The sequence below is a fragment of the Mugil cephalus genome, chromosome 6, assembly GCF_022458985.1.
Source record: "Mugil cephalus isolate CIBA_MC_2020 chromosome 6, CIBA_Mcephalus_1.1, whole genome shotgun sequence".
NCBI classification, from domain to species: Eukaryota; Metazoa; Chordata; class Actinopteri; order Mugiliformes; family Mugilidae; genus Mugil; species Mugil cephalus.
Window position 1 is genome coordinate 12,064,185 of NC_061775.1, and position 25,915 is coordinate 12,090,099.

A 25,915-nucleotide genomic window follows, 5' to 3' on the forward strand; every position below is an offset into this window, starting at 1 on the left:
TGCTTTTACAGGAACATATTTGATTTACTGAGAATGAAATTTAATGATGGAAAACATATGAGGAAGCTTGGATCAAACAATTATACGGTATGTATTCTCAGTTAGTTCTAATTAGTTGTTGAAAGTTAAATTAAATATGTTCTAGTGAGGAATTTGAGAGGATTTGTCTTTTTTCTTTATAGATCCAGAATTTATTTTGCTGAAAGCTAAATACAGAAACAGCCTCCATTGTAACTTACTATGCTGAACGTAACCCTGAAGAAGTTGGCATCTGGTACAGACACTTTGAACAACCTACCCTGCTCCACTGTAAACACTGTCATCAGCATATTAACACATGAAGTTCACTAGTGAACTAGGAGGAGGATGATCACATGAAACATGTCAAACAAGAATGAAGACAGTGTGACGCTGACAATAACTAAACGGTAAACTCACAGCCCAGTATATTTTTACACAAAGTGATACTTACAACATTAGATGTGTATGGAGGAAGACTGACAACCTTCACGAAGAACATCAGCAGGTCAATGAGGACATAGAGAGGGAGCACAAGAAATGAATGAGGAGTATTTTTGAAGTCACAAAATACAATGAATAAATGCTACTAAATTAGCATATTATCTGGTTCATAGATTGAAGATCCGCAACATCTCAAAGTCTCGGGAAACCCAAAAGACGGTTAATGTAATAAGTGACCTCTGCTTTGAATATTATATTTTCTGGATTAAACCAAACCAAACAGTAGAACAATGCTGTTGAAAGACTCAAAAACACTGACTGCATTTAGATGGACCCCAACACCCTTATGTTAAAACGTCTATCACAATAGACTGTCCTGATGGGTGGATATCAGATAGAGAAGAGTAGTTCTAATCTCTGATCTCTTTGTGCACCCTAAAGCAACCAGTGCTCAACAAACTTACAGTTCAAAAAACTCTTTTATTTGCTAATATTAAATATCTTCAGGGTGAGCATGGGCAACATAACAAACAAAGCAACTAGTCAACATAATTTCTACCTGTCCTTTCAAACAAATCCAAGATAAAATACAGGAGTCCTTTTCTGATTCCTTGAGCAAAAACAGGAGAAAACAAAGAAAACAAAACTCACCCACAGTCTGAAGAGGTGCAGCTGTTGGATAGTAACAGGAAAAGAGGAACAGCAAAAAGCTGCTCCATAACCATTATGGACTTTTTAAACTGAGCTCAATCAGTGTCCTCCAATCTCTGCTTGCACACAGGAAGCTGAAAAAAAAAACAAAGAAAACACAGCGCCTCCTGCCGGCAGGGAGGCAGCACAGCACTACACAGGCAGACATGTAAACCCGTTTTTCCTGTACATATTTGTCTGAAGTCTGTTAAACACCAGGTATGTGAAGAGTTTCCCGGAGGGACCGAAATAAAACAGCACGTTACATTTTTCTTGATGATCTGGGGCATTTTATTTTGCATCCATGTAAACAGAGATCCAGTCATTGAGGAAACAGTAATGGATGAGTACATTGCTGCATATACAATTAGGCATAACATTATGACCATCTCTGCGGATCAGGCCTGTTCCAGTGCATCCCACCGATACTTGATCAGTTTGAGAACGAGGAAACTTGGAGGCGAGGTCAACACCTTGCTCTGTTTCATGTTTGTTGAGTTGTGTGTGTCAGGCTGCATCCTGCCAGATGCAAATGATGCAGATTTGAGCTGATGGGGGTTTCTTTAAATGTGTGGAAAGTGGCTGAAATTCATAATTCTCAGCATTGCCATAAAATTATACAAAGTTTTACAATAAACCAAACAAAGGGGAGATGCGGTGAGAGCAGCTACTGTTTGTTCGTGTTATTTACAGCATTTAGTTGCTGAATAGGGTCCCCTCATTAATGGTCAACGTTTCAAAACAGCCAAAAGTGTTTTTTATTTATTATTTCATCTGCACAGGAACTACAAAGTGATACAGACTTCACTTCTGACTACTGAGGATTATGATGCCAGGTAACTACAGAAACAATGCTGCTTTACTGACGTCTACATTTCAACCATCCCAAACGGAGATGAAGGGAGATTGAGGGAGTAGCTGTGTAGCTGCTGCTGCTGTAAAACACCAAGTAAGCATCTACTGCTTTCCACCCATAGGTCAAGTTTATAAATGACTATAAAACTGAAAAGAGCTGTTTGTCTCAGATTTTTATTTCTAAATATCTGGCATTCAATACATTGTACACATAATAACCACAACTGTCTGCAACACTATTATGTCCTTGTAGAAGGAAGCAGAATGTCATTTGAATTCTTTACCCAAAAAAAATTAATTTAATTCCCTTTAATTAAACTTCAAACTAAGACAGTTATTCCACACAAGCAGCTAAATGTGTTGAGATTTAGTTAAGTTACCTGAACGCCCCTCAGTCACATTTGAAAGGCAAAAATGGTGACCACCTTAGACATAATAAACACAGACAATAAATAACTTCTATTCTTTTCATGGATCCTCATATCATTGTTATTCTGACCTCTGACTCTGATTGAGATGTTCCTCAATAAAACTCTGAGTTCAGAGGTTCCACCGTTGCTACGCAAATTCACAACAAATTCAAAAATACATTTCAAAAATACAATTATTCAAAACTACGCATTCTACTACAGATAGCCAAGAAAACGCAGCTTTCAGCATTTCTCCTCGATTTCTGAAAACAAAGATTTCCAGCGACAACTTTTTCAGCGACCACCATCTAACGACAAAGACTGACAAGATCCGTTCATCATGAATGTGAGACTTTTAAAAAAATAATTTTTAAACAATACAGTTTTGGACGGTGTTTGAACTCTGAGACAGTCAGGACAGCTGAAATGTCTTAATGTACTGTAAATCTACTTATTTTTGAAGGATGATTTGTGCTGGAGTGAATCTGGTGTGACTCTGATGTAATCTACTTTAGCTAATGTTCATGTGCAATATTTTTGGGTGAAATGTAGATTAATTAATTTAAGTTCAGTACAGTTAAGGTACAGAATGAGACCAAGATTCATTTCCATTTAATTAACTTTCTGTTGGAACATTTGACGCTACATGATATTAATTTATAAAACAATGTTTTCAAGATATCAACAGAACAGTCCAGATTTATAGTTTTAAGATTTCTATAGTAAATTAACAGCCCATAATGTGTCTGAATGTTGTACTTTATAATGTTGGTGTTATTTAGTTTGTATTGTCATGTTTGTGTCTGTTAATGTGCATTAAAAAAGCATTAATGTTGATATTGACATATTTTTATAAAATAATTATCACAAATGTATGAGACATATTCACTTCAGGTTTTCATCATTCTAAATAGTAAGTTCATGTTTGGATTTAACTAGTTTGAAGTGATGCTGTTGGGTCTCCACTGTAGATGCATTTATTTAAATGAACACCTTATATTTCAAAAAACAACAAAACTATTTTTTTTAATGGAGGGTATGCATAGATACACGTGACGTCACAGCTAGAGAAGTATCCATGGTTACGGCCACTGAGCGGCAAAAAGTGACAGTTGAGCGTTGCAGCATTAGTTTGAATCACAGGCTTTAATGGCGTCTAAATTGTAAAATTAATTAAAAAATGGATGGATGGATCGCTGCATCACTAAGATACAATTGGACTCCAGGCACAAAACCCGGTGCTGTGGTTCACATTTAGTGTCAGGTAATATTAATTTGTGCTGTATTATTTTGATTAAGTCATACATTAAGTTACTTCTTAAGTTACGTTATGGAGGGCTGTCAGATACGTTTGTCAATGTTGTTGTTTTGGTGTAGTTACGCCCGTCAGTAACTATTTTAGTTCCAACAATAAATAACAATAAAATAATAAACGGAATATTTACTTTCACTCCTCGTCATCCTTTTAACGTCCGGTCGGACGCTACAGTATTGTATGGCTAACGTTACTTGTCAGTACAGCTCTTAGCGTTAGCATCTTGTATTTAGTTACATTTATCATAATGAAATGACCTAAATGTAAACTAACTAAAATCCATACTAGTTCGTATGGATCATTGTCGAGTCCAGTTGTCCTTAATTTGAATTGATAATCCACATTTTTCTCGGCCTCGCTGTATTTACTGCTACATTTCATTGTTTTTGCCACTCATTGAGTCGTGGCTTTGAGCGGCAGTGACGTCTATGCATACCCTCTATTGCTTCAGTTTCAATTACTAAAGGGTTTAAACGATTTACATGCTTTTCTCTAAGTTATGTAGTCCCTTCTAACACTGGATGTCTGTACTACTATAGTGTGACAGCGGACCAGCTTTCAGCACAAGGAAAAGGAAGAGGGTCAGCAGCGGTCTGGATACAGCCAAAGTATGTAGCACCAAGTGACCCACACCAAGTGTAGTTACTCAATCACTAACTAATGTCAAAAACATACAATGTATGATGGTAATTTGTACCAGGATAGTGACCTTTACAAGTTCTTTATATTGCACCGTAGAATAATATGGGTCCACTAGTAAATAATCAGTAATATAATAGCAAATTAATTTAATAGTGGAAAAAAAGATACAGTCATTCGCAAATTTTCTCAGTCATTCTCAAAAAAACAAGCTGTGTTTTAAAAGTAATGCAGTCTATCGTAGAAGACAGTATATACTCATGTACTACAAACATGCGCAAACGCGTGAGTAGTCTTAAGTGAAATGTGTGTTATTTAAAGTATGACACAACCTGACATCTCCTCGACAGAAGCCACGTGCTGTTTCCGGGTCCCAGCCTCCCACACCTCCTCCTGTGTCTTCCACCCGTGACTGTGTCCAGCAGGATACAGTCACACAAAGCGACACAGCACTTAAGATCCACGGTTACTCTCTTGAAGAGTACGAGATGATTTACCACTCTGTGGTGGATGACATGCTCAAGTAAGTTTGTAAATTACAGCTGGATTTTAAAACATGATGTTAAGACTGATAATTTAGTTCCGAATCACATTTAACTTTAAAATTTCTTTATTATGTCCTTGTGTCCTCACAGATATAAAACTGGCAGACCTCGGCCCTACACCCTCCAGCATGGGAGAGTGATTAAACAGCGCCTGTGGGACACATTGGGTCGTCCAAAGATCACCACACGAGAAAAGCCTGATAGACTCTTGGTGATTGAAGAGTCTCACAGTAAAGACGTCTATCCACCACTGATACACGTGGATATCTCTAGAGAGCCCAAACCTCGGGTAATCTTCACTAAGGGATCAAAACGAAGAAGAAAATACTAGTACAACGTCAAATGATCGATGTTGTACTGACTTCAAGTTTATGCTTCTAATTCAGGTTCTCCAGCCTCTGTAATACAGCCTCTGACAACCAGCAGCATCCACCTCCAGCCTCAAAAACCATCTCCAGCACAGTCCTCCACTGCCTCAGAAAAACACTGACAAAGCCAGTCATTGTCCACCTGCAGCTTTGTTAAGACAGCTCCAGTCTCACGAATGTAACCAGCCTCAGCCTTAAACTCCACCTACATCCGGGATATTAAAAAAAAAACACCTCAGCTTGACTCCACCTACCTCCAGCCAGCAACAGTCTCAAGATCCTCGTCCATCCAACCAGCCTCTAATCCAACATCTAGGCCTCAAATAATAAAAGACACCGACACCATCAAGTCCAAGTCCTCCTGCCTCAACTCTGAAACATCAACAGCCTCCAACCAGCCTCCGCCATCATTTCCAACATGTGTTCTCCGTAACAACGAGCTTCAAGACCAGTCTTCGATGTCCACCTGCTATTACCAGCTATAACAGCAGCCTCCAGCCAGCCTCCAAGCATCAGTGAGTAGTCTTAAGTGAAATGTGTGTTATTTAAAGTATGGCACAAACCGACATCCCCTCAACAGAACCTATGTACTGCTGACTCTCCACAGGTCCAGAAAGTCGACCTCCGGTCCCAGCCTCCCACACCTCCTCCTGACCTTCTCCAGGTCTCAGGTTTACAGCTCAGCCTGCAGTCTTCCTCTCCTGCCCCAGAGACATGCTCAAGTAAGTTTGTAAATTACAACTGGATTTTAAACCATAGCGATGAAACTGCAAACACATACATAGACACCAAGAATCAAAAAGTCACTCCCAAAACTGTTCTCCAGCTTCAACGACCATCCGAAACATCTACCTCTGCCTCCATTGTCCACCTGCTCCTTCCAGCCTCCTTCCTGCCATCATCCACAGCCTCCTCTGCCTGAAGCCACTGTCTCCATCCACTGCCTCTGTGAGACACCTTCAAGCTTTAATAAACCACAGCAGCCACCTAAACAACTGCCTCTGATTTTACTTGACATTCCTCCTCTTCCTCTGATCCATGAGACAAAGACAGAAGACACTTGACCTTGCAATGAGAGAGCTTATCTTGCCTTTTAATGGTATATGTATAATACTTGATTTGATTTATTTGGCAATTTCATTTAAAATAACACCAGCTGTGCCAAAGTGTAAGTGGAAAGAGAAAAGGAAAATAAGAAGTCAGGATAACAAGGAGAGGGTCAGAACAGCAGATCTAACACGGCAAGAATGAAACATACATTATCAAAGACAGTCATTCAATTACACTCGACAAGTTTTTCTTTGTATTAACATCAATCACTACCTCAGTGCAATGATGTACAATGTATGGTCCGTTTCACCACTCAATTAAATCAAGCTAATTAAAATCTGTGTTCATCAGAGATAAATATATCATAAATATGTCAATAGACTAACCACATGTGTCACTGGCCCCTCATCTGATCACCTAGAAGTCTGGGTCTGTCTACAAGAGTAGAATAAATAAGCTGCAGTGGTGTTTAAAAGTGTTGCTGATTTCTTATTTTTCTTTTTAAATGAAGGTTTTCATTGTTAAGGTAAAACTAAATCCAAACACACATGACCCTGTGTGAAACAGTGATTTCCCCCTAAACCTAATAACTGGTTCATAGCAGCAACAACAGCAATCGATCGTTCACGATAACTTGCAATGAGTCTTTTCCAGCGCTGCGGAGGAATTTTAGCCCGTTCATCTTTGCAGAATTGCAGCCTATCCTCACCTGCAAAACTGTGAACACAACATGGACAAAACCTCCTGCTGTGCTGATTATGTTCCACCCCTTTTAAGTAGGCATACTGAACACCTGACAAATACACAAGTAAATGTTGCCTCTCTATTTTTTATTCCCTCCAATTTCAGGGAGATATATTTGGCTCTTTAGTTGGCCTAAATGCTGCAACAGCTGCTGATTTTGTCCGTCTGTCATGTGGAAGACCAGGTTTTTGGGGGCTTTGCTGTGCTCAACAACACTGTGAGAGCAGTGAGAGTGAACTAAAAACCCTCCATAAAGCTCTGTATAATCCTAAGAGAACTAATTCTTTGCACCGCCACATTGCCATTTGGCCACTTAATTGTTTTAGTAATTGTTTAGCAACTATGTTGTTGCAGAGCTGCCGGCTGCAAGAGGTGATGACAGACAGATGCAGGTGCAGCATGAACAAGGTGCCTTCAGCCGACGTTACAAAGATATGAGATGTGGCTGAAGGCTCTGGAAACTCAAAGTAAGCGGAGGTTGTTTTTGAGAAGTTCCCGTGTTCCTATTTCTACTAGGATAATAATACTTCCTCAACCGCTGTTTACGTGCTACAGTAATAAACACATACTGTAAGTGGGACACTGGCGCACATGTAAACACAATCATTGTGTGTTAGAGGAGGCCTTTCCTCTCGGCCTCCCTGGCACAGTTCCCATGGCGCAGAGCGGCCCGATAAGAACGCGCCCCTCTGTCTGTCGCATTCCAAGCATCCTGCACCGAGTCCCATCGCACCAGAGGAGCTCAGTCACAACCTGCACCCACTCCCTCCCTTCGACCCGGGCCTCCAAGAGCGTGCTCAGAATCCAGAACAATGAGGCGTTCCCATCTTATAAGGGACCAGGCTTGGAGCTAGAAGTGGGACATGGACACACGCGAGGCACGACAGGCATGTTCTCTGAGGCCGTGCCATGGAATGTGCAACAAAGAATGCATGCAGGCCACAACAATTCTGGGAAAAGTCAACTTATCTTGCGAGGGAAGTTCAGCAGAAAAGACATTTCAAGCATGTCGTCCAGGTACAACAACTATTGAGAAGAGGAGGAGGAGTAGTGAATCACATGGAGCAATGCCTGAAGACACACTGAAGCAATCTGCGGGCCCCAAAAGGTACTGACCGCATATGTGGCCCAGATTTACTCAAATCGGAGATAGTCTTACCCTCCCATACCCAGAATTCTCCTAGAAAGTCCGCCCTTTCTGGTTTAAGAAAGCCCCGCCAACCTGCGAGATAAATCAGCAGTCTATACAAACAATCTAGCCTCAGTCTTTATTCCCATGACAAGTTATGATCTTACAGATAAGGGAAATTCCTCAAACAAATACCTCAGATATCTCAATCCATCAAGATGTCTTGATAAGGTGAACCAATATTCCCACTGAGTATTCACCAACTGACTTTTTTTATTTGCTCATTTGAGGGGTTAGAGCTTAATGTCCATTAAGATGTCTGCTTTGTGACAAGCCTCCCAGTGAGGCATTCCTGTTTTATGACGGCAACAGACCTGAAAGCCAGAAACAAGCCTCTGAATTACTGTGTATTACAGGGTAATTGTAGCGTATCGGACCTTGTGGCTTCATTGCTGTTGACAGCAGAGCGTTTCATTGCTCCCTCTGCTGCTTGTTTATGGTACAGCCTGGCAAGCAGGGAACATTTCTGACCCATCATCTCAGCAAATTCATGCAGAAGTAACTACGCATTCATAATTTTTTTTTTTTTTTTTTTTAAAGTTGGACAGATTTGCTGGGATCACAGAGTCATAAAAGAAGACAATATTTCTCATTTTCCACAGATGGATGTTTCACAATTCACTCAAAAACAAACAACTCCTACAGCCGCAGACATGGAATATACTTGCACGCCACACCGTCATCTTAATTTTTAGCATTCCTTCGGTTTAAATTTGTTTGCGCTTCTTAATATTTCACTCGGAGTTTAATCTTGTGCTTAAAGAAGAATGTGAAAAGTAAATTTGACTCAGACATGATTGGGAGTCAGTCCAGGTCCGACATCAAAACTGGTCACAGGTTTCTATGTATGCATGTAATATAGGAGATATTCATTTAGAATAATATGTCTTTGCATATTCATAGTTTTTGTTTGAATGTTTCAGTAATAGGTGGAGAGCATTTGAGAAGTAACTAAAGTTTTTTTCCCCATAAAATTCGATGCCTTACCAGCTATTCAACTGAATAACTGAGAAAAACATCTTAACAAGGTTTCAAAACATTCAGCAATTACAACATGCATAATATGCTGCACTATTTTTGCACACCGAGTGCAGTTTTCAGTGTTCATGAGTATTATCATGATGCATTATTTAGCACAAATGTGCAGCAGTGTGGAGAATGAAGCATGTATTTTACTTATATATGTATATTTCATATATAGGTCTGAGCCACAGCTTTTCCATTTTTAATATCATCATCAGCCAGTGTTATGGTGCTGTAAGGCTAAGTTGCTGGAATGGGGTTAAGAGCCTTAATCAATTTAACAGTTAATCATCTTAAAGCCTGAAGAATTTTTCCCCGCGAATCATTACGTAAATTAAGCACTTTAAACTCTCCTTGGACTTGAATCAGCCTCACTCCTCCTCCCTGTTACTAGGCCCCTTCAAGGAATCTCTACATATAAAAACCTTTTCACCTCCCTCCGGAGAGAGCCAGAGGAATGCCTGCTTGGCCAAATTCCTTGGTGCTGTTTGTTGGGGCTTACAGTGCTAGCAACACAGGCTAGCAAATACCAAAGCGAGAAGTCAGGGGACCCAGAGGCTGCGGAACATTACTTCTGTTTTGTTATTGTAATAGTATGCCGGGCAAAAATGAAAAACACATATTTCCTGGCCTTTGTTTATGCACTTTATTTCCATTTTATCAGTCCAGTGTGTCCTTCATTAGGAAAGCAGTAAAAATATAACCATCCCCGGCTCAGCCTTTCAGTGTTCCACATGGTTGATATTAACATTCCTCCAGCTTTCTAATGATGAGGACAAAGCAGGCCGCAGGGGAAGGTTCATGACAGCATTGGCATGGTGCACGCATTCCTGCGCTAGACTAGCTGGAGGGCCTCTGCAGGGTGGGTGGTGTAGGTGGTGAGCCACAATGTAAGCTCTCCCTTATTTGAAGACACTATGTTCGGTACATACTGTATGATGTATTTCCCCAGTTATGACAGACGTGCGGGGAGGCGGGACACAAAGTGATGTTATTTTCTCTGGATGGAAGCTCGTATTAATGCTGCATTCCAGGCAACAAGTGGAATCTGACGCTTCCTCCAAGAAAAAAAATATGCAAAACACCACTTTATATTAGAAGTCTGCTTAGAAGAAATCCATCAACCAAAGATCTCTTAAGCATGACAATATGAATCATCGATAACTTTTTTGAGGACCTTTCAATCTATTAAATGCACAACTGACATGAATTTCTATTTCCTAATAAAACTTTCACCAGCACTGGTGTTATACTTCTCCACACGTGCGCGCAAACATCCCCAAGAGGAAGGTTCTGACTGAGGCTGGAAGAAGGGCCGACACGTTTGTCTAACTACTCTCACCACTCTTTGCACAGACTGATCCGATTCCTGTCAGTCCGCGGGTATGAAACACAGTTAAAAATAAATACGCTAGCACGTCTCAGTGACCTCGGCGCCAGTACGATTCTGACTTTACAGGCAAAAGTTCATCATTAACGTCAATCCAGGCCTGAACACAAAACAGCACAACACCAAGTTTAAAACTTCACATGTGCCTTAAGCAGTTCCCCACTGGGTTGCCGTAGAGTTCATGAGTCACGTCTGAGGACGGGTTATGGTGTCACACAACAACTTCTAAAGATCATTTGAAAATTGAATGTGTTTGTGCTCATTCCAAGTAACTGCACTGGAAGATTTTCAGGGCTCCGGGGAGACACAAGAGTAGCATTGGATTGGTCACTAGAAAAGTCACCCAAATAATAATAGTAATAACAATAATGAAAAAAAGAACTAAAAAGAGCAGCTTGACACTTGAGTCCTCTTTCCTTCAATCCGTGCATGTGAATATTAGGCTGCTGGCCTGCTATCTCATTAGAAAGGTGAGGGGAAGAAAGCATTTCCAGTGCTCTCTGACCATCACACACACACACACACACACACACACACACACACACACACACACACACACACACACACAGCTTGGCTTGGAACGAGTGTAAATGTTAATTCACACATTCAGTGCAGTGATTTACTGTCGTTTTCCATAAGATTAAAAGCTGACCAGAGCTCACGTGATGACTGGAATAACCGATTAGAGCAGAACTGCTTCTCCTCGTCTCAGTAAAATAACAATTAGTTGCAGCCCTTAAGCTAAAAGCTAAAAACAAGTGGATTGGAAAGCAGAATATTACAGTTGTAGCTTTGGTCTGTGCTAATAAGACGTTTAGACTGTCACAGTCTGAAATAGCACAGTGTGTTTTAGATAACAGTCTAGAGAGGCTTTTACTATCTCATGGAGGCACAGGACATGTACAGTACACTTGTCAGCAGTGGGCTGTAATCTTTGCGGTTCAACTGACACTAGATGTCAGTTGGCGGAAAAGTATTTATTTAAAGGACCTTTGTCAGCACCTGTTCTTCGAGATTACTCTGATGTGACGTCTACTTAAAACAAGGCTGAAAAACTTCATTTCAGCTTCTGCTGGTACCAAGGTAAATTCAACAACAACAAAAAAAATTGCACTGGAAATGTAATGGTATAAAATGTAATTCTGAGAGTTCTTCAGAAACACTTGAAGTCTAAGGTCTGAGTTGCCATACGAAAAGTAGAAACAGATGTTCAGTCAAGTGTGGTACAAACCTTTCCGCCTGCTCTCAGTCTTGGCAACATAATCAAGCACAACAACACAATCACTGCTGCTGCTGCTGCTGCTGCTGCTATGACTCAACCACTGAGGCCTGTGCAGACTCGAGTCCAAGGCCATTAGGGAGGAACCTGTGCACTGTCCTCATGTTGTCCTCTTTCATGCTCTGGATGTGGCTGTCCAGCTTCTGCATCATCTCCTTGGACAACAAGCTCTCTTCCTCCAGGAAACGAGTGACCACCGAGTTCATGGGCGACAATGACAAAAGCTCCTGAAAGAGAGAGAAAAAACTCAACTTTAGGTGTCTTTGCTAAATAAAGAAGTCATAAATCTAAACTGATGATCAGTCTCACCTCTGAAAAAGGGGATGGAATGTTTTTGTCTCTGGTCATAGAGTCTTCAGAGCTTGAGCTCCGTCCCTCAGCAGCAGACTGATTGGTGCTTAGGACAGACACCAAGTTTCTCCTGGACAGTCTAGTGGTGCTGGAGCTGCTGCTGGAGGATGACGAAGAGTGAGGCCTGCTGTGGTGGGTCTGGCTGCAGGGCTGCTCTGTGGGGGACTGGGACAGAGTATGCAGCTCTTTAAAGAGCCTCTGGATTTCCCCTTCATGGTGAGTGGTGTTCTCCTGCGGCTTAGCATTCGTGGCCACCATGTCCTCCTGCGCCCTGCAACAAGACGAGTGTCATAGGTCTTGAAGGTTTTGTGCGTGTGTTTCCCTGCGTGCGTTCCATATACCTGTCGTGAGCTGGTTGGTCTGTTATGGCATGACTGAGCAGAGCTCTTTCATATTTGTCCTGACAGGTCTCCGTGGACACTTCAAGCTGTGGCCGCATCTTGGAAAGAGCCAGTTTTAACTGACGATTCTCTTGTTCCAATCTGCTCAGAGGAGACGCAGAGTTTGGACCTCGCTCTGAGCTGCCGCTCTGTGGAGAGGAGAGATTTAGGAAGTAAAAACCAAGGCCGGGTGAGTCACATTTAGAAACAACACTGAAATGACAACAGTTCCTGGCTGCTACCAGCTGTAAATCTGTGCGATGACTATATAAATATGTCAAAGCAGACAAACCGTGGGTGATTGAGAGTACAGTCTCTGCAGCAGACCTTTCAAATCCTGGTTCTCGGTTTGTAGAGTCTCCAGCTGTGCCTGAGTCATCAGACAGAGTCATAAAATAAGACCATAAGCGTTGGCATGTTACAGGTTGTCATAAACAAAGATGAAGATGAAACAAAAATCATTTAATAAAGCAGGCGTAAAACAGGTTAAAATTCAAAACCCCACCACAGTTTCCCCTCAGATGAACCAGGATCTGAATTGAGTAGTGAAGAGATCGTTTTACTCCCAGGAAAGTCTTCACTCAGGAGAATTAAAGCAGTTTCTGAATGTTCAGCGTCTTTCAAGGTGCGGCTGCAGAACTGCACATCGCTAACATGACAGCAGACATGTTGCTTCGCTTGTAGTCTGTCGGATTTGATGCAGGATGGAGCAGCCCAAAAGGTGTACAATATGTTCAGAGGACGACGCTTAGGTAGAAGTTGAGACTGTCGAGCTTCTGACACATCAGATGACAAATAAGCTTAATTTTCCTAATGTGGAAACTTCTGAGCAAAGTGGAACAATGAGAGAAACAGGCAGTGACTTTTTCCAGGGACTTGTGACAGAAAAACATTGGAAAATTGGCATTTATCCAACGGTTTGTTGATAAACATACAGAAGAATGATTCCAAAGCACATTTTCCAGCACAATAAGAAACTTATGGATCCAATTACATGAAGAGAATCAGTTGTAATTACTTGTGATAAAGGAGCCTCCTGCTTTAAGAATCTGTCACAACTGAGTAGCTTTGATCTCATTAGACTTCAACAGCACTTTTATTTGTTGTTTTTTTCGTATGTTAAATAATTTCATAGCTAGAGCGGTAGTAACTCACTTTAAGCTCTGCCATCCTCTGTTCTGGTCGCTCCACATTGCCACAAAGCTGCTGCTGCTGCTTGATGTTGGGCGAGGAGCCGCTCAGGGAGGCGATGGCGAGGTCACGCTGGTGCAGCTCGCTGGTCAGCTTTGACACCTCCTGCCTCATTCCCTCTAATTCACCGCTGTGGGTCTGCTTGGCCCTGTGAAGCTCCTCTCTGAGCTGGAGAGAAATTCATAACTTGATGCAGAGTTGAACGTCAAAGGGCAAAAAGAGTTATAAAATGTCCGTGAGTTACAGTAGTTCTCTGACCTTTTTCATTTCAGCAACAGAGAGGTCACCTTCCACTTTCAGGTTCATCAGTTCCTGCTCTGTCTTTAATCGGTCACCTCTCTGTCTGCTCACCTTCTCCAGCCTGAGCACATAATATGGAAACCAATGACTTAGAAAATTCAAAACACCAAATAAAGATATGAAAGGAATCAATTCAGTACTCGGTTTTGAAGACTCTGGAACTTATTGTTGTGTAAATACACAGCTCTCTTCTTCTTTTACTTTACCTCAGGGTAATATCAGCTTGTAAAACTAACACTTGAAGAACCACCCTTTTTATTATCCGCAGAAGAAGCTCTGAGACAAACTATGAGTTATATCAACATAAAACTGAATTGGCATTTATTTATTTAGATTTAGATTTCAACACCACAAATTCCAACAATAAAAGATGGGATGAGAAAGCCGCCTGATCCACACTACAGTGTTTACCTCGTGAAGTGTTTCTGTTTTGTTTGAAAATTAGTGGGACCAGCAGGATTTGCTTTCCTCTGATGAATGACGACCTTCAGCTCTCATTTTCAGGGAAAGCACAACAAAAACATTCAGGCTGACATGATGGCTGCGAGCAAGATGTCAACAGTGGAAAACTCTTGTTGATGTTTTTGTTGGACACCGGCTTCAGTTATTTCTGGACGTATACCTGGAACTATCTCTCTCAGTATTGTCAACAACAAAGTAGGTTCAGGTTCTTAAAAAACTACTTATTTTGAATCCTATAAACAGTCAGTATGAATCATAGGAGTCTATTTTTAAAGTAGCCAGCATTCACCTCTCTTTGAGACACGCCAGCTCTGCCTTGAGCTGGACCTCACAAGCTTGGGCACACTGAAGCTTGGCAGCAGTCTTCTCCAGTTCTTGTCTGAGGGTTGCAACATTAGCACAGCCTTGAGATGCCAGGCAGTCCTCCAGAGAGCTGCACGTAGAAGAACATCCAATAAACACTGAGAGGATTACATTATTTTACAAGCTTTCTTTGGACCGCAGCAAAGCAACTGTAACTACTTAACAATACTCCCTCCCACACCGTTGGTACACAGTGACCCCTTGTGTTTACTTTGCGGTACTACCGTACATCATAACATATCAAAGGCAACATTCACCCACCGAATGACTTGATCTTTAGTTTCCAGTATTTGGTTGAGTCTGGCAGCTTCCTTACGAAACCTTTGGTGCTCAAGACTGGTTCTCCGTACAAATGCATCCTGGGAGTCCAGTGTGGCGTGGAGCTCCTCCCGTTCCTCTGAGAGCAGCTGTAGAACCGTGAATAAAACATATGTGAACGTACTGACAAAGACTTTCTCCTTGCTGTTGCTGTGGGTCCGTCAAGCTTTTGTGTAGCTTGAGACGGCAGTCAAGAGGTTCAAGACTGGCTACATTTTGTTAAAATGATTTATATTTGTTGAATCACAGAAATGGAAGAAGTGTTCACGCATTTTTCAGACCCCTATCAGCAGTGTTTGATTGTTAAAACGTGTGTGTCAGATAACTATACAAAATACTACCGGGGGAAGTTTTAACTGGTTTACAGTCACAAAGTTGTAAAAGTACACAGGATAAACCTGAGGGATAGTGATATGATCAACAAAGACTGGAAGGATGGAAAAAAAAAGGTTCCGACCTGCTGCTCTGCCTGGTACTCTCCCAGCCATGTCTGAAGCGCTCGCAGACGCTCCAGTTCCAGCTCCTGTGAGTGCAGGCTGCCCTGAGCCTTCTCTAGCTGAGTACGCAAACACTGCACCTCTAAACAGCACTCCCTGTGCTCTCTTTCTTCTTGCCTTGATGCCAACTGCAACTGGAAATCAAGGGACAGATTGCACATGTCAAAAATTACCTGGTTTCTGTCACAATCCCTATTTCCACGAGTTACAATACACTTTATCTTTTTTATTCTTTTAACTTCAGCATGTAAGTCTGACTTGGCATCACAAGGTTAAGGTTAAAAATTTGCTTTTACTTTCATGCGTGAGAGCTCATCAGTCAGGCTCTTGTTCTGGGACTCCAGGACTCTGAGGTGTTTTTGGTGCTGGGAACGCTGCTGCTCCCAGTCCACAGAGCGCTCATGATATTCCTGCAGGAAGATGTAAGGATAATCATCCACCACATGAGCAGGTGGTAGGAATGGGCAATTTGTATAAGACTGAGGTGATGTCTGGATTTAATGCAAAGCTTTTTACTGAGTCATGTTACCTTTGAATGGTCTCTCGCTCCTCCACTAGTCTCCTTGATTTGTTTACGCTGAATCTTCTGGTAACTTCTCTTTAATTTATCCAGCTGCCACAAACAATGTTCATCCGAATGAAACCAAATCAACCAAATATGTGAACAACCATTTTACGTAAACACAAGTGCAAAGAGCTAACGGACTGATAAATTGTCTCACCTCTTCTCTGACCTTCTGTAGCTGTTGCTCATACTTTGTAACTAACTCCTTTCGACCCGTCTGAACTTCTTCTAGCTGTCGGCGGAGCAATCCGATCTATAATCAGAGGGATTATGGAATTGTAAAAATGTGAGTTGAACATCACCTTACAGTAAGATGGACATTTATGCTTCTCAAAATGTTACAGATAGCTGCATAATAAGAGCTAATTAAACAAGCCCTTATATTAAGTGAAACAGAGAAGGCTTGTTTGATCCCCATTGGAAAATTCAAAAAAATCTTGATAGAATAGCTGCTTCACGATACACTACATAGCTTTTAGTTTGTGTCTTATACTTCACCTCCAGGTCCCTCCGGTCAATTATGTTCCTTGAGGTTAAAAGCTCCTCATCTCCAGTTTTCAGTCTGAGCTCCAAGGCCCTGACCTCAGCTTCCCATTCCCTCCTCTGGTGATTGATCATGATGTCAATCTGCTTCATCAGCTCCTGAAGCTCTGGCTCACAGGATGACAGGACAGAGCTGGAGGACACATACAGAAAAATGCTGACGTTAACCAAGAGGCTGTAGTAAGAAGTGACAAGTTAGTCAGCCAGTCACGGGCTTCATATTACCTTAGGTCAGGGCTCAGCATTGACCCCAAAGAAGCCTCCATGTTGTTGGAAGTGAGCTGTCCGCGTCAGTAACGTCTTCACCATTAACTTATGGTATAGTGCCTCTGAGAATACATTGAAGCCGATTCGCCCTATGCGCTAAATTGATTTACCTAGCAACCTGACGGCATGGACGTTACTAGCTATCATCAAACTTAGCTGCAACCGGTCCGCTACGTTGCGCGGGATAGATTTAAACAACTACAAAAACTTTGTTCGGACTACAGCTAACACTTAGCGCCGGTTTATAGAGGATTTAAGTTTCTAATGAGGTCAACGAACGATAACAGCCAGCGTTAGCTAGTTCCAGCGAGCCAAACTATGTTTGTTTACATGTTTAACTGAGAAACACTCCACAACTTGGCTAGAAATGATTTCCTGACGTAAGGCGGTAACTCCACCCTCAAGCGGCGACGTCAACACGCTTTACGTTAATCTTCAACGGTTATTGCACTGGTTAGCGTTCAGGTATCTCGAAAAAATCAAAAGTCGCAAATTATTCAATACAACTATTTGCCTATGGTGTCAATTTTTAAGACGGACGCTGAAATAATAGTGGCATCTCCATGCGTTATGTAGCATACGGCGTGAAGTTGTTTTTCTCAGTTCACTTCGAAGGTAGTCTTGCGGCAAACCAGGACAGACATTGCAATTTTCTAGTGTAATGATAATAAATAATCGTCCTTACATATAGGAATATACCATAGTCGATTCAAAACTGGTCCAGAACTCATGCAAACGAGAAAAAAAACATGTTGGGTGGTTACTACAGACTTGATTAAAACCAGTTGTGTCATCCCGTTTGAACACGTGGCTCGTTGGTCTAGGGGTATGATTCTCGCTTCGGGTGCGAGAGGTCCCGGGTTCAAATCCCGGACGAGCCCAATTTTTGGATTATCAATTACCCTATGAAACGTCAACGTCCACATAATTTTTTTACCGATAAACACACGAACACATCATTTCCCTCATTAGTGAGTCATAATAGACTTTATCTTTTTGTATTAGCTACCTTGTAGATCAACCCAAACGTTAGCTAGCTATTAGGTACTGGCAGCAACAACTGAAACAGGTGTGAATAAATTCAAATAAAAGATTAATCTGAAGGGGATTATATATTATAATATATATATAATATAAATATATAATATATATCATATAAAATATAAATATTTAAAAATATGAACAACTTGAACCTCGGTGCCTTTAAAACCGCACCACCAAACCTTCATGCATGTGGCTCGTTGGTCTAGGGGTATGATTCTCGCTTTGGGTGCGAGAGGTCCCGGGTTCAAATCCCGGACGAGCCCTCCTTTTCATACAAAAATACACACTTTTTTCTTTTAAAGACATATGTCGTTCGGTACTTTCCGTAGATTTGTACATGACTCTATTTACATCACATCACATCACATCACTACTTGCTTCCACCCCCACCCCCATCCTCCCAGCCAACCCTCTATTTCTCCTCAACCTCCCACACCCATTGCTCCACCTGCCTTCCGCCCAGACTGAACAAAGAGCGTCTCCGCTGCTCTGCTTCCCCAGCTGTTGTGAGGGGAGGGTTTAGCCCGTGAGAAGGAAAAAGGGAGAGCGAGAAGGACGTTTTTATTCCACCCCCACAGACTCGACAGACAGAAAGAGTCCTAACAGGCGGCAGACGAGCCGGCTCTTTGACACCATTCAATACAGTGAGGCTGAGCTGCACAGAGGCTGAGACACTTCAACACACATCTGAAGAGCGCTGGACCTGCTCTGACAATATTCTGCTGTTTTTATGCAGAAACCTGCTGTAAGTACACTGTTTTATTACTTTAAACCTTTTTTCTTTTTGCCTTGTTTAATATTTGTTTGTTTTATGTGTGAATCACATTGGTTTGCAATTAATTAGTATGAAAGGTGCTAATGTAAATACAGTTTGATTGATTGATATTACATTTGTGTATTTTTCATTGCTAATCTACAGATGAAAATCATTTGTACCTGTATATATTTTTTTCACTATGACTAATTTTCATTTAGAAGTGTAATTTAAATGCTACTCATCAGTGCCATGTGCTAAACCTAAATAAAACTAATAAAACTATAACCTTAACTATAACTAACCTTTTCATTTAACACAACCTTTCAGATTTGGGACCCACCTTCATCACTTGCCATCATTGCCTGTTTGTAAACCGTCTCCAGGAGGACTTCTCTCTGGGACCCACAGGCTCCAGATCATCCAGACGGGGTGATTTTTTGTGAGGAAACTCGTCACATCGTGAGGTCCACCGGTCCGGCCAGACCATGGTTCTGTGTGAGGACGGCGAGTGCAGCGTCTGCCTTCAGCCCTACACCCGGACAGACAGGACCCCCCGGGTGCTCCACTGCAGGCACACCTTCTGCGACCAGTGCCTGGAGACCATCTCGCAGGTTTCGAGTGGGTGGCTCACCGTGGCCTGCCCGCTGTGTCGCCGGGTGACCTGCGTAGGCCAAGGCCTCAGCTTGCAGGAAGCTCTTTGGGTCGACGGCAAGTTGTGGGAGCAGATACCGGAGGACGTGGATGAAGATGGAGCGGAGGAGAAGGAGGGGGACGGATGTAAGGACAAAGCTGAGGAGGAGAGGACAGAGGCCAAACAGGACACCTCATTACAGGCTGGATGGTGGGTTCATTACAGTAAATACACATACCTGCACACGCATACACGGAAAAAATAGTTTCCATTTGTGTATCGGCCTTCTGAGTATCTCACACTGTTGTGTTATTACTCATTCTACCTGAGCAGCTGACCTAGACAAGAATAAATAAGGGAGTTTTTCCAAAGCGGTGACCTAATGCAACATGCTGTTGCCATAAAAAGAATAATGACCGAAATGTAAATAGAGGTTAGAAACTCCTTAGAAAGAGTTTTGAATTTGAAATTCCAGCCATACCGAGGTTTTTACAGGTCAGCGTTAAGCAGGCCGTTATGTCCACAAGCTTCTCATTAGCACCTCAGCTCTACAGCGCAACACTGTCTGACGCAGGCTCTTCTTTGCTTTTTTCAGCGTTTCCTCGAGAGCCGGCAGAGCAAAGCTGAAACTGCCGACGTTCTTCAGAAAGTTCAGCCTGACGAAGCAGCAGCAGGAGAGGATCGTCCCTGGCAGCAATGTGTAAGCTCAGATTTGGTGGTAAAATGAAACTGTAACAGGGGTGAGAGCGGTGCACTAATGTTTTCTTCTGTTTGTCTCATTTTGAAGGGAAATCAAATCGTGGCGCAGGCTTTCAACCGAAGAGACGCTCTGAAACGAGAGAGGAGCGATGTGCCGAGCCGCTGCTCTCAGGACGTCATTCTGCTGTTGGGCAGACGTCACCAGAGGAACCAACTCAGCTTTGTCGGTGAAGCTGAAGCCGTTGAGGATCAAGAATCCATTTGTGCTCCTGTCAAGACATTGTTTTGTCCTCAGGCAAAGGTGGCCTGTCTCCCCATTATTTATTCGAGGCTTAATTCTCCCAGCTGGTGCTGGGATTTAGCTCAGCTGTCCTAACGGGGCAAACACCCCAAGACCCTTCACAACAGATGGTCTCCCCCTCCGTTCAAACTGCTGGACATTGAACATAACTTATTGTTTTCTTTATGTATGATAGATAGCTGAAAAAAGTATTTAATAAAACTATTTTTTAAGGTAATTCTTCATCCCTCCTGTTGTTTTTTTAATGCTTATAATGTGGCTTTAGGAGACGACCGTCACCTGAAAGAATCATGAGCTCAAAGCAAAGACATGACACTTTCCTACTTTGCTGTGTGCATCATTTATGGTGCATTAAGTATTAAAGTGACTAAAAAAAAAAAAAAGTAAAGCCGGTGGGAGATTTCTGAAGAGGATAATGTGAATATTACTTTTGTGTGGAGGGCATACAACACAAACCGGCCACAAAGGACTCATTCAGCCATGAAAGCAGATTATAAACTCCATTCATCAAGCATCTGGCAACTTTTCCATGCTTGAAAGTGTCAGAAAAACTGGACCATCACGATGGAAAGAGAAATGTTCTTGCTCACAAATGTGGCGTTTTGAGATGGAGAGAAGGAATTTAATCTCAGTCTGAGGATGAAAGTGTCTGGCACCTCGCTCATATCGAGGTCAATGTCTTTTTTTGGAGTCACACTAATGGGGATAAAAAGTCGACACACTGGTTTCGTGAGTAACTGCCTTAACTGTCAGCCTGGGGAAACACACACACACGTCATATTTAAGCGTGTTATTGTGTCTCTAGATGTCAGATTCTCAAGGCAGTGATTCCAAAATTGCCAAACAGGGAGCTGCGTCCAAGTCCCTAATGAACTGGCATCAGAGGAGCCGGCGGTGACAAACAAAAACAGTGTTGTGAAAGTGGCAAAGCACAAGTTTCAGTTTCGCAACGTGTTTACCGGCTCCCAGTGTGGCCCTGGCATTGTTATCGTTGGGATTAAGGTGGAACCAGAGCGGGAAACAACTCCCACTGCGTGTGGCTCACTCACTTATGCAAACAGCAGTACAGTAACAAAAAAAATACTACAAATATGTGTCACCTGACCCTGAGCCACGTTCAAAAGTTTCTCAGAGTAAAAGTGCAGATTTATTTTTCAGCTCTTTAACAGCCATATATATAAAACATTAATCGCAGTCGGATAATAAATGTAGTGCAACTAAAAGTATGACATTTCCCTCTGGAACGTGGAGAAATTCAAAGAGCCTCTCAACTCGACAATTGTAGCAACACTACTACTACGGCTTAATGAGGCAGCTATTAGACCAGAAGCCACAGAAATATTTGGTGGCGGGAACCTGATGAGGAATCTGTGCCACAAAAGTGTGGCGCAACACGGTTCCATCGGTAACGCTAATTATACCGAGCGATTCCTGTCTGAGTATGTGTACTCCACACAAATACTCTGCGTGAACGTGTACTGTACAGTAAGTCTGGGACAGGACTTAGGAGTAACTAAGAAAGTTACTCAAATGACTCGGTTATCATATATACTTTTTATAAATTAAGAGCATAATCTGTGTTATCCTACACACTGTGATGCCATAAAGATATGTCATTTAAGCAGGTGGAACAGAGCAAGAAATAAAACTTAAGCTTTCTTGTATTTATAAAATTAGATTTGATGCTATGTGTGCAAAATCCCACAAATAATGCAACAGCTGAATCTGGTCACACAGTGGAAAAGGATAGTGCTAAAAGCTAGCTAGGCTACCTTAGAGCAGAGCTAAGTGCAGCTTCTGGCTACAGTGACGTGCACGTTATTTACCTTATAAACAATTCAATTATTGAGTTTTCAAGGGACCTGAATAGATAGAAAAGTTTTTAATTTTATAGATTTTAAACAATCACTAAAAATAATAAGGGCGGAGGCTCAGACTCAACAGCCCTTCTCTGCCCTGCTTTTCGGGTTAATCCAGGCTTGGCCAAACGAGAAACTGAACAGTTGGCTGAACTCCATCCAGTCATGAGGAGAAACCGGGGATATACGGTGATGACTCAAAGCAGAAACCATGCACGCCACGACATGCAAAGAGTGTTTGTTCAACACAACCACGGTGTCATTATCGGTGACCTACATAATCAAGCTTCAAGACCAATATTACTAATACTGAACCCTTTCAGGGTTTTATTGTGGGACGAGCAAAGTCTAAACTTTGTGTGGTCTGAGACTCATCAATGAAAAGACTAGAAATAGTCAATGTGACCAGCGAGTGCTAAGGAGACAGATGTGCATGTGCTTCATAGATACAAAGTGTGTGTGTTTTTTAAAAAAAATGAATAAAAGCAGCTTTGGTAATAAGACATCTTTATTAATCGTTTGGAGAGACATGCTAGATCTCTGTACAGTGTGGATGGAGAGTCAGCTCTGGACTGATCAGGTCTGCTGCACAGAGCTGTGACAGAACATACACACACCCAGGGAATGACAGTAGCCCCTCCCCAATCTGAAAACGCATACCCCCCCACCTCCTCCCCCTCCTCCTCCTCCTCCTCCTCCTCCTCGGACAAGACTTTTGTTGCATCACTTGGTCCATTTCCAGGGAATGTTTACGTTAAAATGGGCCTTCAGGAAAACAAAGGTGGGGCAAATCTACTTTCAAATTTAAAGGGGAATAAATACAAAGGAGTGTCTCGAGCTACTTAATCGTTTTGTCCTCATTTAAAAAATACATGAGTCAATTTTTCAGAAGGCGCTCTCCTTCCAAGGCCGTGCGCTCAGTAATGAGAGCAGAACATTCCTGTTGTGAGATAAATAGGCAGCAACACAGAGGGCTCATACATTACAATGCTTTTCTTTTGTTTTTATTCTAGAGATTCAAACTTGAAATGCAACCTTGTCCGTCATTCTCAAACCCTCCCAAAAGAAAGTGTGTTCCAGTCGAGATCTCCTGTGATATTTGATCCAACTCTGTCTCTTATCATTATCATTATTATTATTGTTGTCATTATTATTATTATTATTGTTATTCATATTTGGCTCATTATGTGGGTTAGAAACGTTCACTAGTTTTCACAAGAGTGCTCCCCTTTTTGGACAACATGGGTGAACTATTCCTAAATGTTGGACTCTCTACTCTAAGACACAGTACTCCAAATGACGTGGAGATAAAGATTATGTTTTAATCATGTTTCTAAGACTCACACTGTCACGCTAAATCTAAAACATGTTCTGAAAAAAGTGCAGAAATGATTTCACTTCATAGACAAGTCAAATCAAAGTAGTGTTCTCAACACTGGCTGACCTCACCACCAGTACGTTATGATACCTGGCTCTGAAACAACAAAAAAAGAAAGAAAGAAAAAAGAAAAGACAAGTTCTAAACACCATTGCAACATTGCATAACGCCAACGTCAGTAGTTAGTTTAAACACAAGCAGCAAAGAAAACCTCATCTCCGTGGGAACACGTTATGCGACAGTTTCTATGACAATCAGACATGTCATCGATTTCAGTGACTGTACATTTACAATGAAGCTTCTCAGTAACTTCATATTCACCTGAAAGGTCTACATGTGCAAATTAGATTTACAATGTTAAAAGTCTGCTCGGATCACAGAACCCGCGTTACAGTCTACAGATCACCACACAGAGAGCTTTGTGTTCACCGTCCTCCGTGACACAAGGACGAGCGCTTTGATTCAGACTATCACAAATACAGAGATGTCACACAATACAACGGCGGCTGTCACGTTGTTGTGAGTGTGAGGGTGGTGGGGGTGGTGGGGGGCGAACGAGCGCTGACCTAAAAAGGTGCCGTAATGTGGCGAGAATGTTTTGGCAGTGGCCCTCTATGTAACTTCACTCCAATGCTGCCTATACAGAAAGCACACATTTACACACACAAAAAAAAGCAAAACAAAAAAAAGGAGCATACAAATCAGGTTCATGAACAAAAAGGACTTGGACTAGTCGCCGTCAGAGTGCATCGAGTCCCTGGCGTAATGTTACCATTTACATATTCAAACTTGTGTACACGGGTAAGACGGTACCTATGCTCAAAAACGAGGCATGCATCAAGACTGTGACTGTTCAGTTCGTCCTGTAACGTCTGGAACGCCAAATTATGGATCCCAGCTGAGTTATGGGCTGTGATTGGTTAGACGGCCTGGAGACGGTTAGTACAGGGGTAAAGTTGCTATGTGTGAGTTTGCTGTGGTTAAGTGTCGGGGCAAAGATTGGGCCAGGATTTCTGTATTTTCCCATAACGACAGTGGCATCCATAAGAATGCATTTAAGATCATCTGCCCTCATCAAGCTCTCAAACGCAGAGCTCGCCTGTTTGTTCGAACCTTTCCAGAGACAATTCCCTGAAGATACAAAATTACAAAAAGAAACGGGGGGAACTTCCTCTTCTGGCAATTATTTTTTTTTTTTTTTTACACATATTCAACTTGGGGATCTGTTTTTCACATATATATATATTTTTTTTTAATCAACTTTTAGACTTTCATTTTGGCAGTTTCGTTAATAATGTAGACCACACTACTTTAGAACCAAATCCAAATATTGCTAGTTCCAACCAACGACGGATAGTCAGGTGAGGAGGCCAGATTCTCAGCGTGCAAAGTCAACTGCGGGTTAACCGATAGGAAGCAACATAACAAGCGTGTGGTGCAAATGATGTTTTTTTTTTCTCCAGGATGGGTGTGGGGGTATTAACAGGAACAGCCGCCTTCAGTGGTCTGGGGCTCCTGCGGTTTGTCCAACTTGATGTCGATCACTGGAGGAGAAGGTTAAGGAAGTTTTGGACACAGGCAGAGTAATAACACAGGTTGTATATAGTTGTAATCACATAAACAGATGAGTCAGTGGAGATATTTTGCAAGAGGAGCTGCAAGCAAAGATCGTTTTCTGACAGACTGCAGCATCGATTCGCTACCACTAGATGGTGGTATTTCCATTACTCTATTTTTCCATTGACAATTGTGACTGCGTAACTAACTGAAGGTGTTAACAAACTGTTATACACTGTCATTTTTATTCAAGCACATCCCGACAATCCTGAGATCCTTTCTCAAAGCAGAGAGCTGCTATTCTAAAAAAAATCCTCTTCTCTATTGTCAGTGGGGAAATAAACTGAGAATGAATGTTGGCTGAAGTCACTGGTGCTGCAGTGCAACAGTTAAAGCTGAGGCACAATGGTGTGTTAATGAGTTGTTGCTGTAAGTCAGAATCGTTTTGCAGCTTTATCACCATGCAGATGAGGTGTTATTCCTGATGAACCCT

The 25,915-nt window shown here is 41.9% G+C and overlaps 3 protein-coding genes, 1 long non-coding RNA gene and 2 other non-coding genes across 8 annotated transcripts in view; 4 read left to right on the forward strand and 2 right to left on the reverse strand.

Moving 5' to 3' along the window:
- Window positions 1-1,329: 1,329 nt before the first annotated feature.
- Window positions 1,330-11,049, forward strand: LOC125009715. Of its 2 annotated transcripts, XR_007112975.1 has the most exons (3): window positions 1,334-2,763; window positions 4,272-4,340; window positions 4,722-11,049. It is a non-coding gene; the product is annotated as an uncharacterized LOC125009715 (long non-coding RNA). The 2 variants fall into 2 exon arrangements; XR_007112974.1 differs by having other exon boundaries at window positions 1,330-2,763; window positions 4,272-11,049.
- Window positions 11,050-11,802: 753 nt separating this feature from the next.
- On the reverse strand, window positions 11,803-17,614 carry cep63 (centrosomal protein 63). Its single transcript, XM_047587884.1, has 14 exons — window positions 17,155-17,614; window positions 16,885-17,062; window positions 16,544-16,639; window positions 16,351-16,434; window positions 16,118-16,231; window positions 15,782-15,955; window positions 15,268-15,413; window positions 14,933-15,076; window positions 14,140-14,242; window positions 13,846-14,049; window positions 12,983-13,060; window positions 12,652-12,839; window positions 12,269-12,581; window positions 11,803-12,186 (listed from the first exon to the last, which is right to left on the reverse strand). Exons 1-14 carry the CDS (start codon window positions 17,193-17,195, stop codon window positions 11,989-11,991), a joined length of 2,061 nt encoding a protein of 686 aa, XP_047443840.1. The 5' UTR covers window positions 17,196-17,614; the 3' UTR covers window positions 11,803-11,988.
- A 391-nt stretch (window positions 17,615-18,005) lies between these two features.
- Window positions 18,006-18,077, forward strand: trnap-cgg. The gene has a single exon. It is a non-coding gene; the product is annotated as a tRNA-Pro (tRNA).
- A 354-nt stretch (window positions 18,078-18,431) lies between these two features.
- On the forward strand, window positions 18,432-18,503 carry trnap-ugg. Its single transcript has one exon. It is a non-coding gene; the product is annotated as a tRNA-Pro (tRNA).
- Window positions 18,504-18,704: 201 nt separating this feature from the next.
- On the forward strand, window positions 18,705-20,845 carry im:7152348 (uncharacterized protein LOC559250 homolog). Its single transcript, XM_047587566.1, has 4 exons — window positions 18,705-18,985; window positions 19,325-19,838; window positions 20,224-20,328; window positions 20,416-20,845. The coding sequence occupies exons 2-4, from the start codon at window positions 19,483-19,485 to the stop codon at window positions 20,459-20,461; spliced, it is 507 nt and encodes a 168-aa protein (XP_047443522.1). The 5' UTR covers window positions 18,705-18,985; window positions 19,325-19,482; the 3' UTR covers window positions 20,462-20,845.
- Window positions 20,846-22,977: 2,132 nt separating this feature from the next.
- The window catches only part of rab6ba (RAB6B, member RAS oncogene family a), a 49,171-nt gene continuing 46,233 nt past the window's right edge, over window positions 22,978-25,915 (reverse strand). For both annotated transcript variants that reach the window (XM_047587751.1, XM_047587752.1), the window contains exon 8: window positions 22,978-25,409. In XM_047587751.1, the coding sequence (XP_047443707.1) occupies window positions 25,345-25,409 (65 nt within the window). In that variant the 3' untranslated portion in view covers window positions 22,978-25,344. The remainder of the gene's footprint in view (window positions 25,410-25,915) is intronic.

Excerpts from the sequence above, each read along its gene's own strand:
- cep63 (XM_047587884.1), bottom strand. The coding sequence starts at position 17,195 with ATGGAGGCTTCTTTGGGGTCAATGCTGAGCCCTGACCTAAG. Across the intron at positions 16,640-16,884 it reads TTGACCGGAGGGACCTGGAG|ATCGGATTGCTCCGCCGACA; the intron begins GTGAAGTATAAG and ends CTCTGATTATAG. Across the intron at positions 12,187-12,268 it reads TTCCATCCCCTTTTTCAGAG|GAGCTTTTGTCATTGTCGCC; the intron begins GTGAGACTGATC and ends TCTCTCTTTCAG.
- im:7152348 (XM_047587566.1), top strand. The coding sequence starts at position 19,483 with ATGGTTCTGTGTGAGGACGGCGAGTGCAGCGTCTGCCTTCAGCCCTAC. Across the intron at positions 19,839-20,223 it reads ACCTCATTACAGGCTGGATG|CGTTTCCTCGAGAGCCGGCA; the intron begins GTGGGTTCATTA and ends TGCTTTTTTCAG. Across the intron at positions 20,329-20,415 it reads ATCGTCCCTGGCAGCAATGT|GGAAATCAAATCGTGGCGCA; the intron begins GTAAGCTCAGAT and ends CTCATTTTGAAG.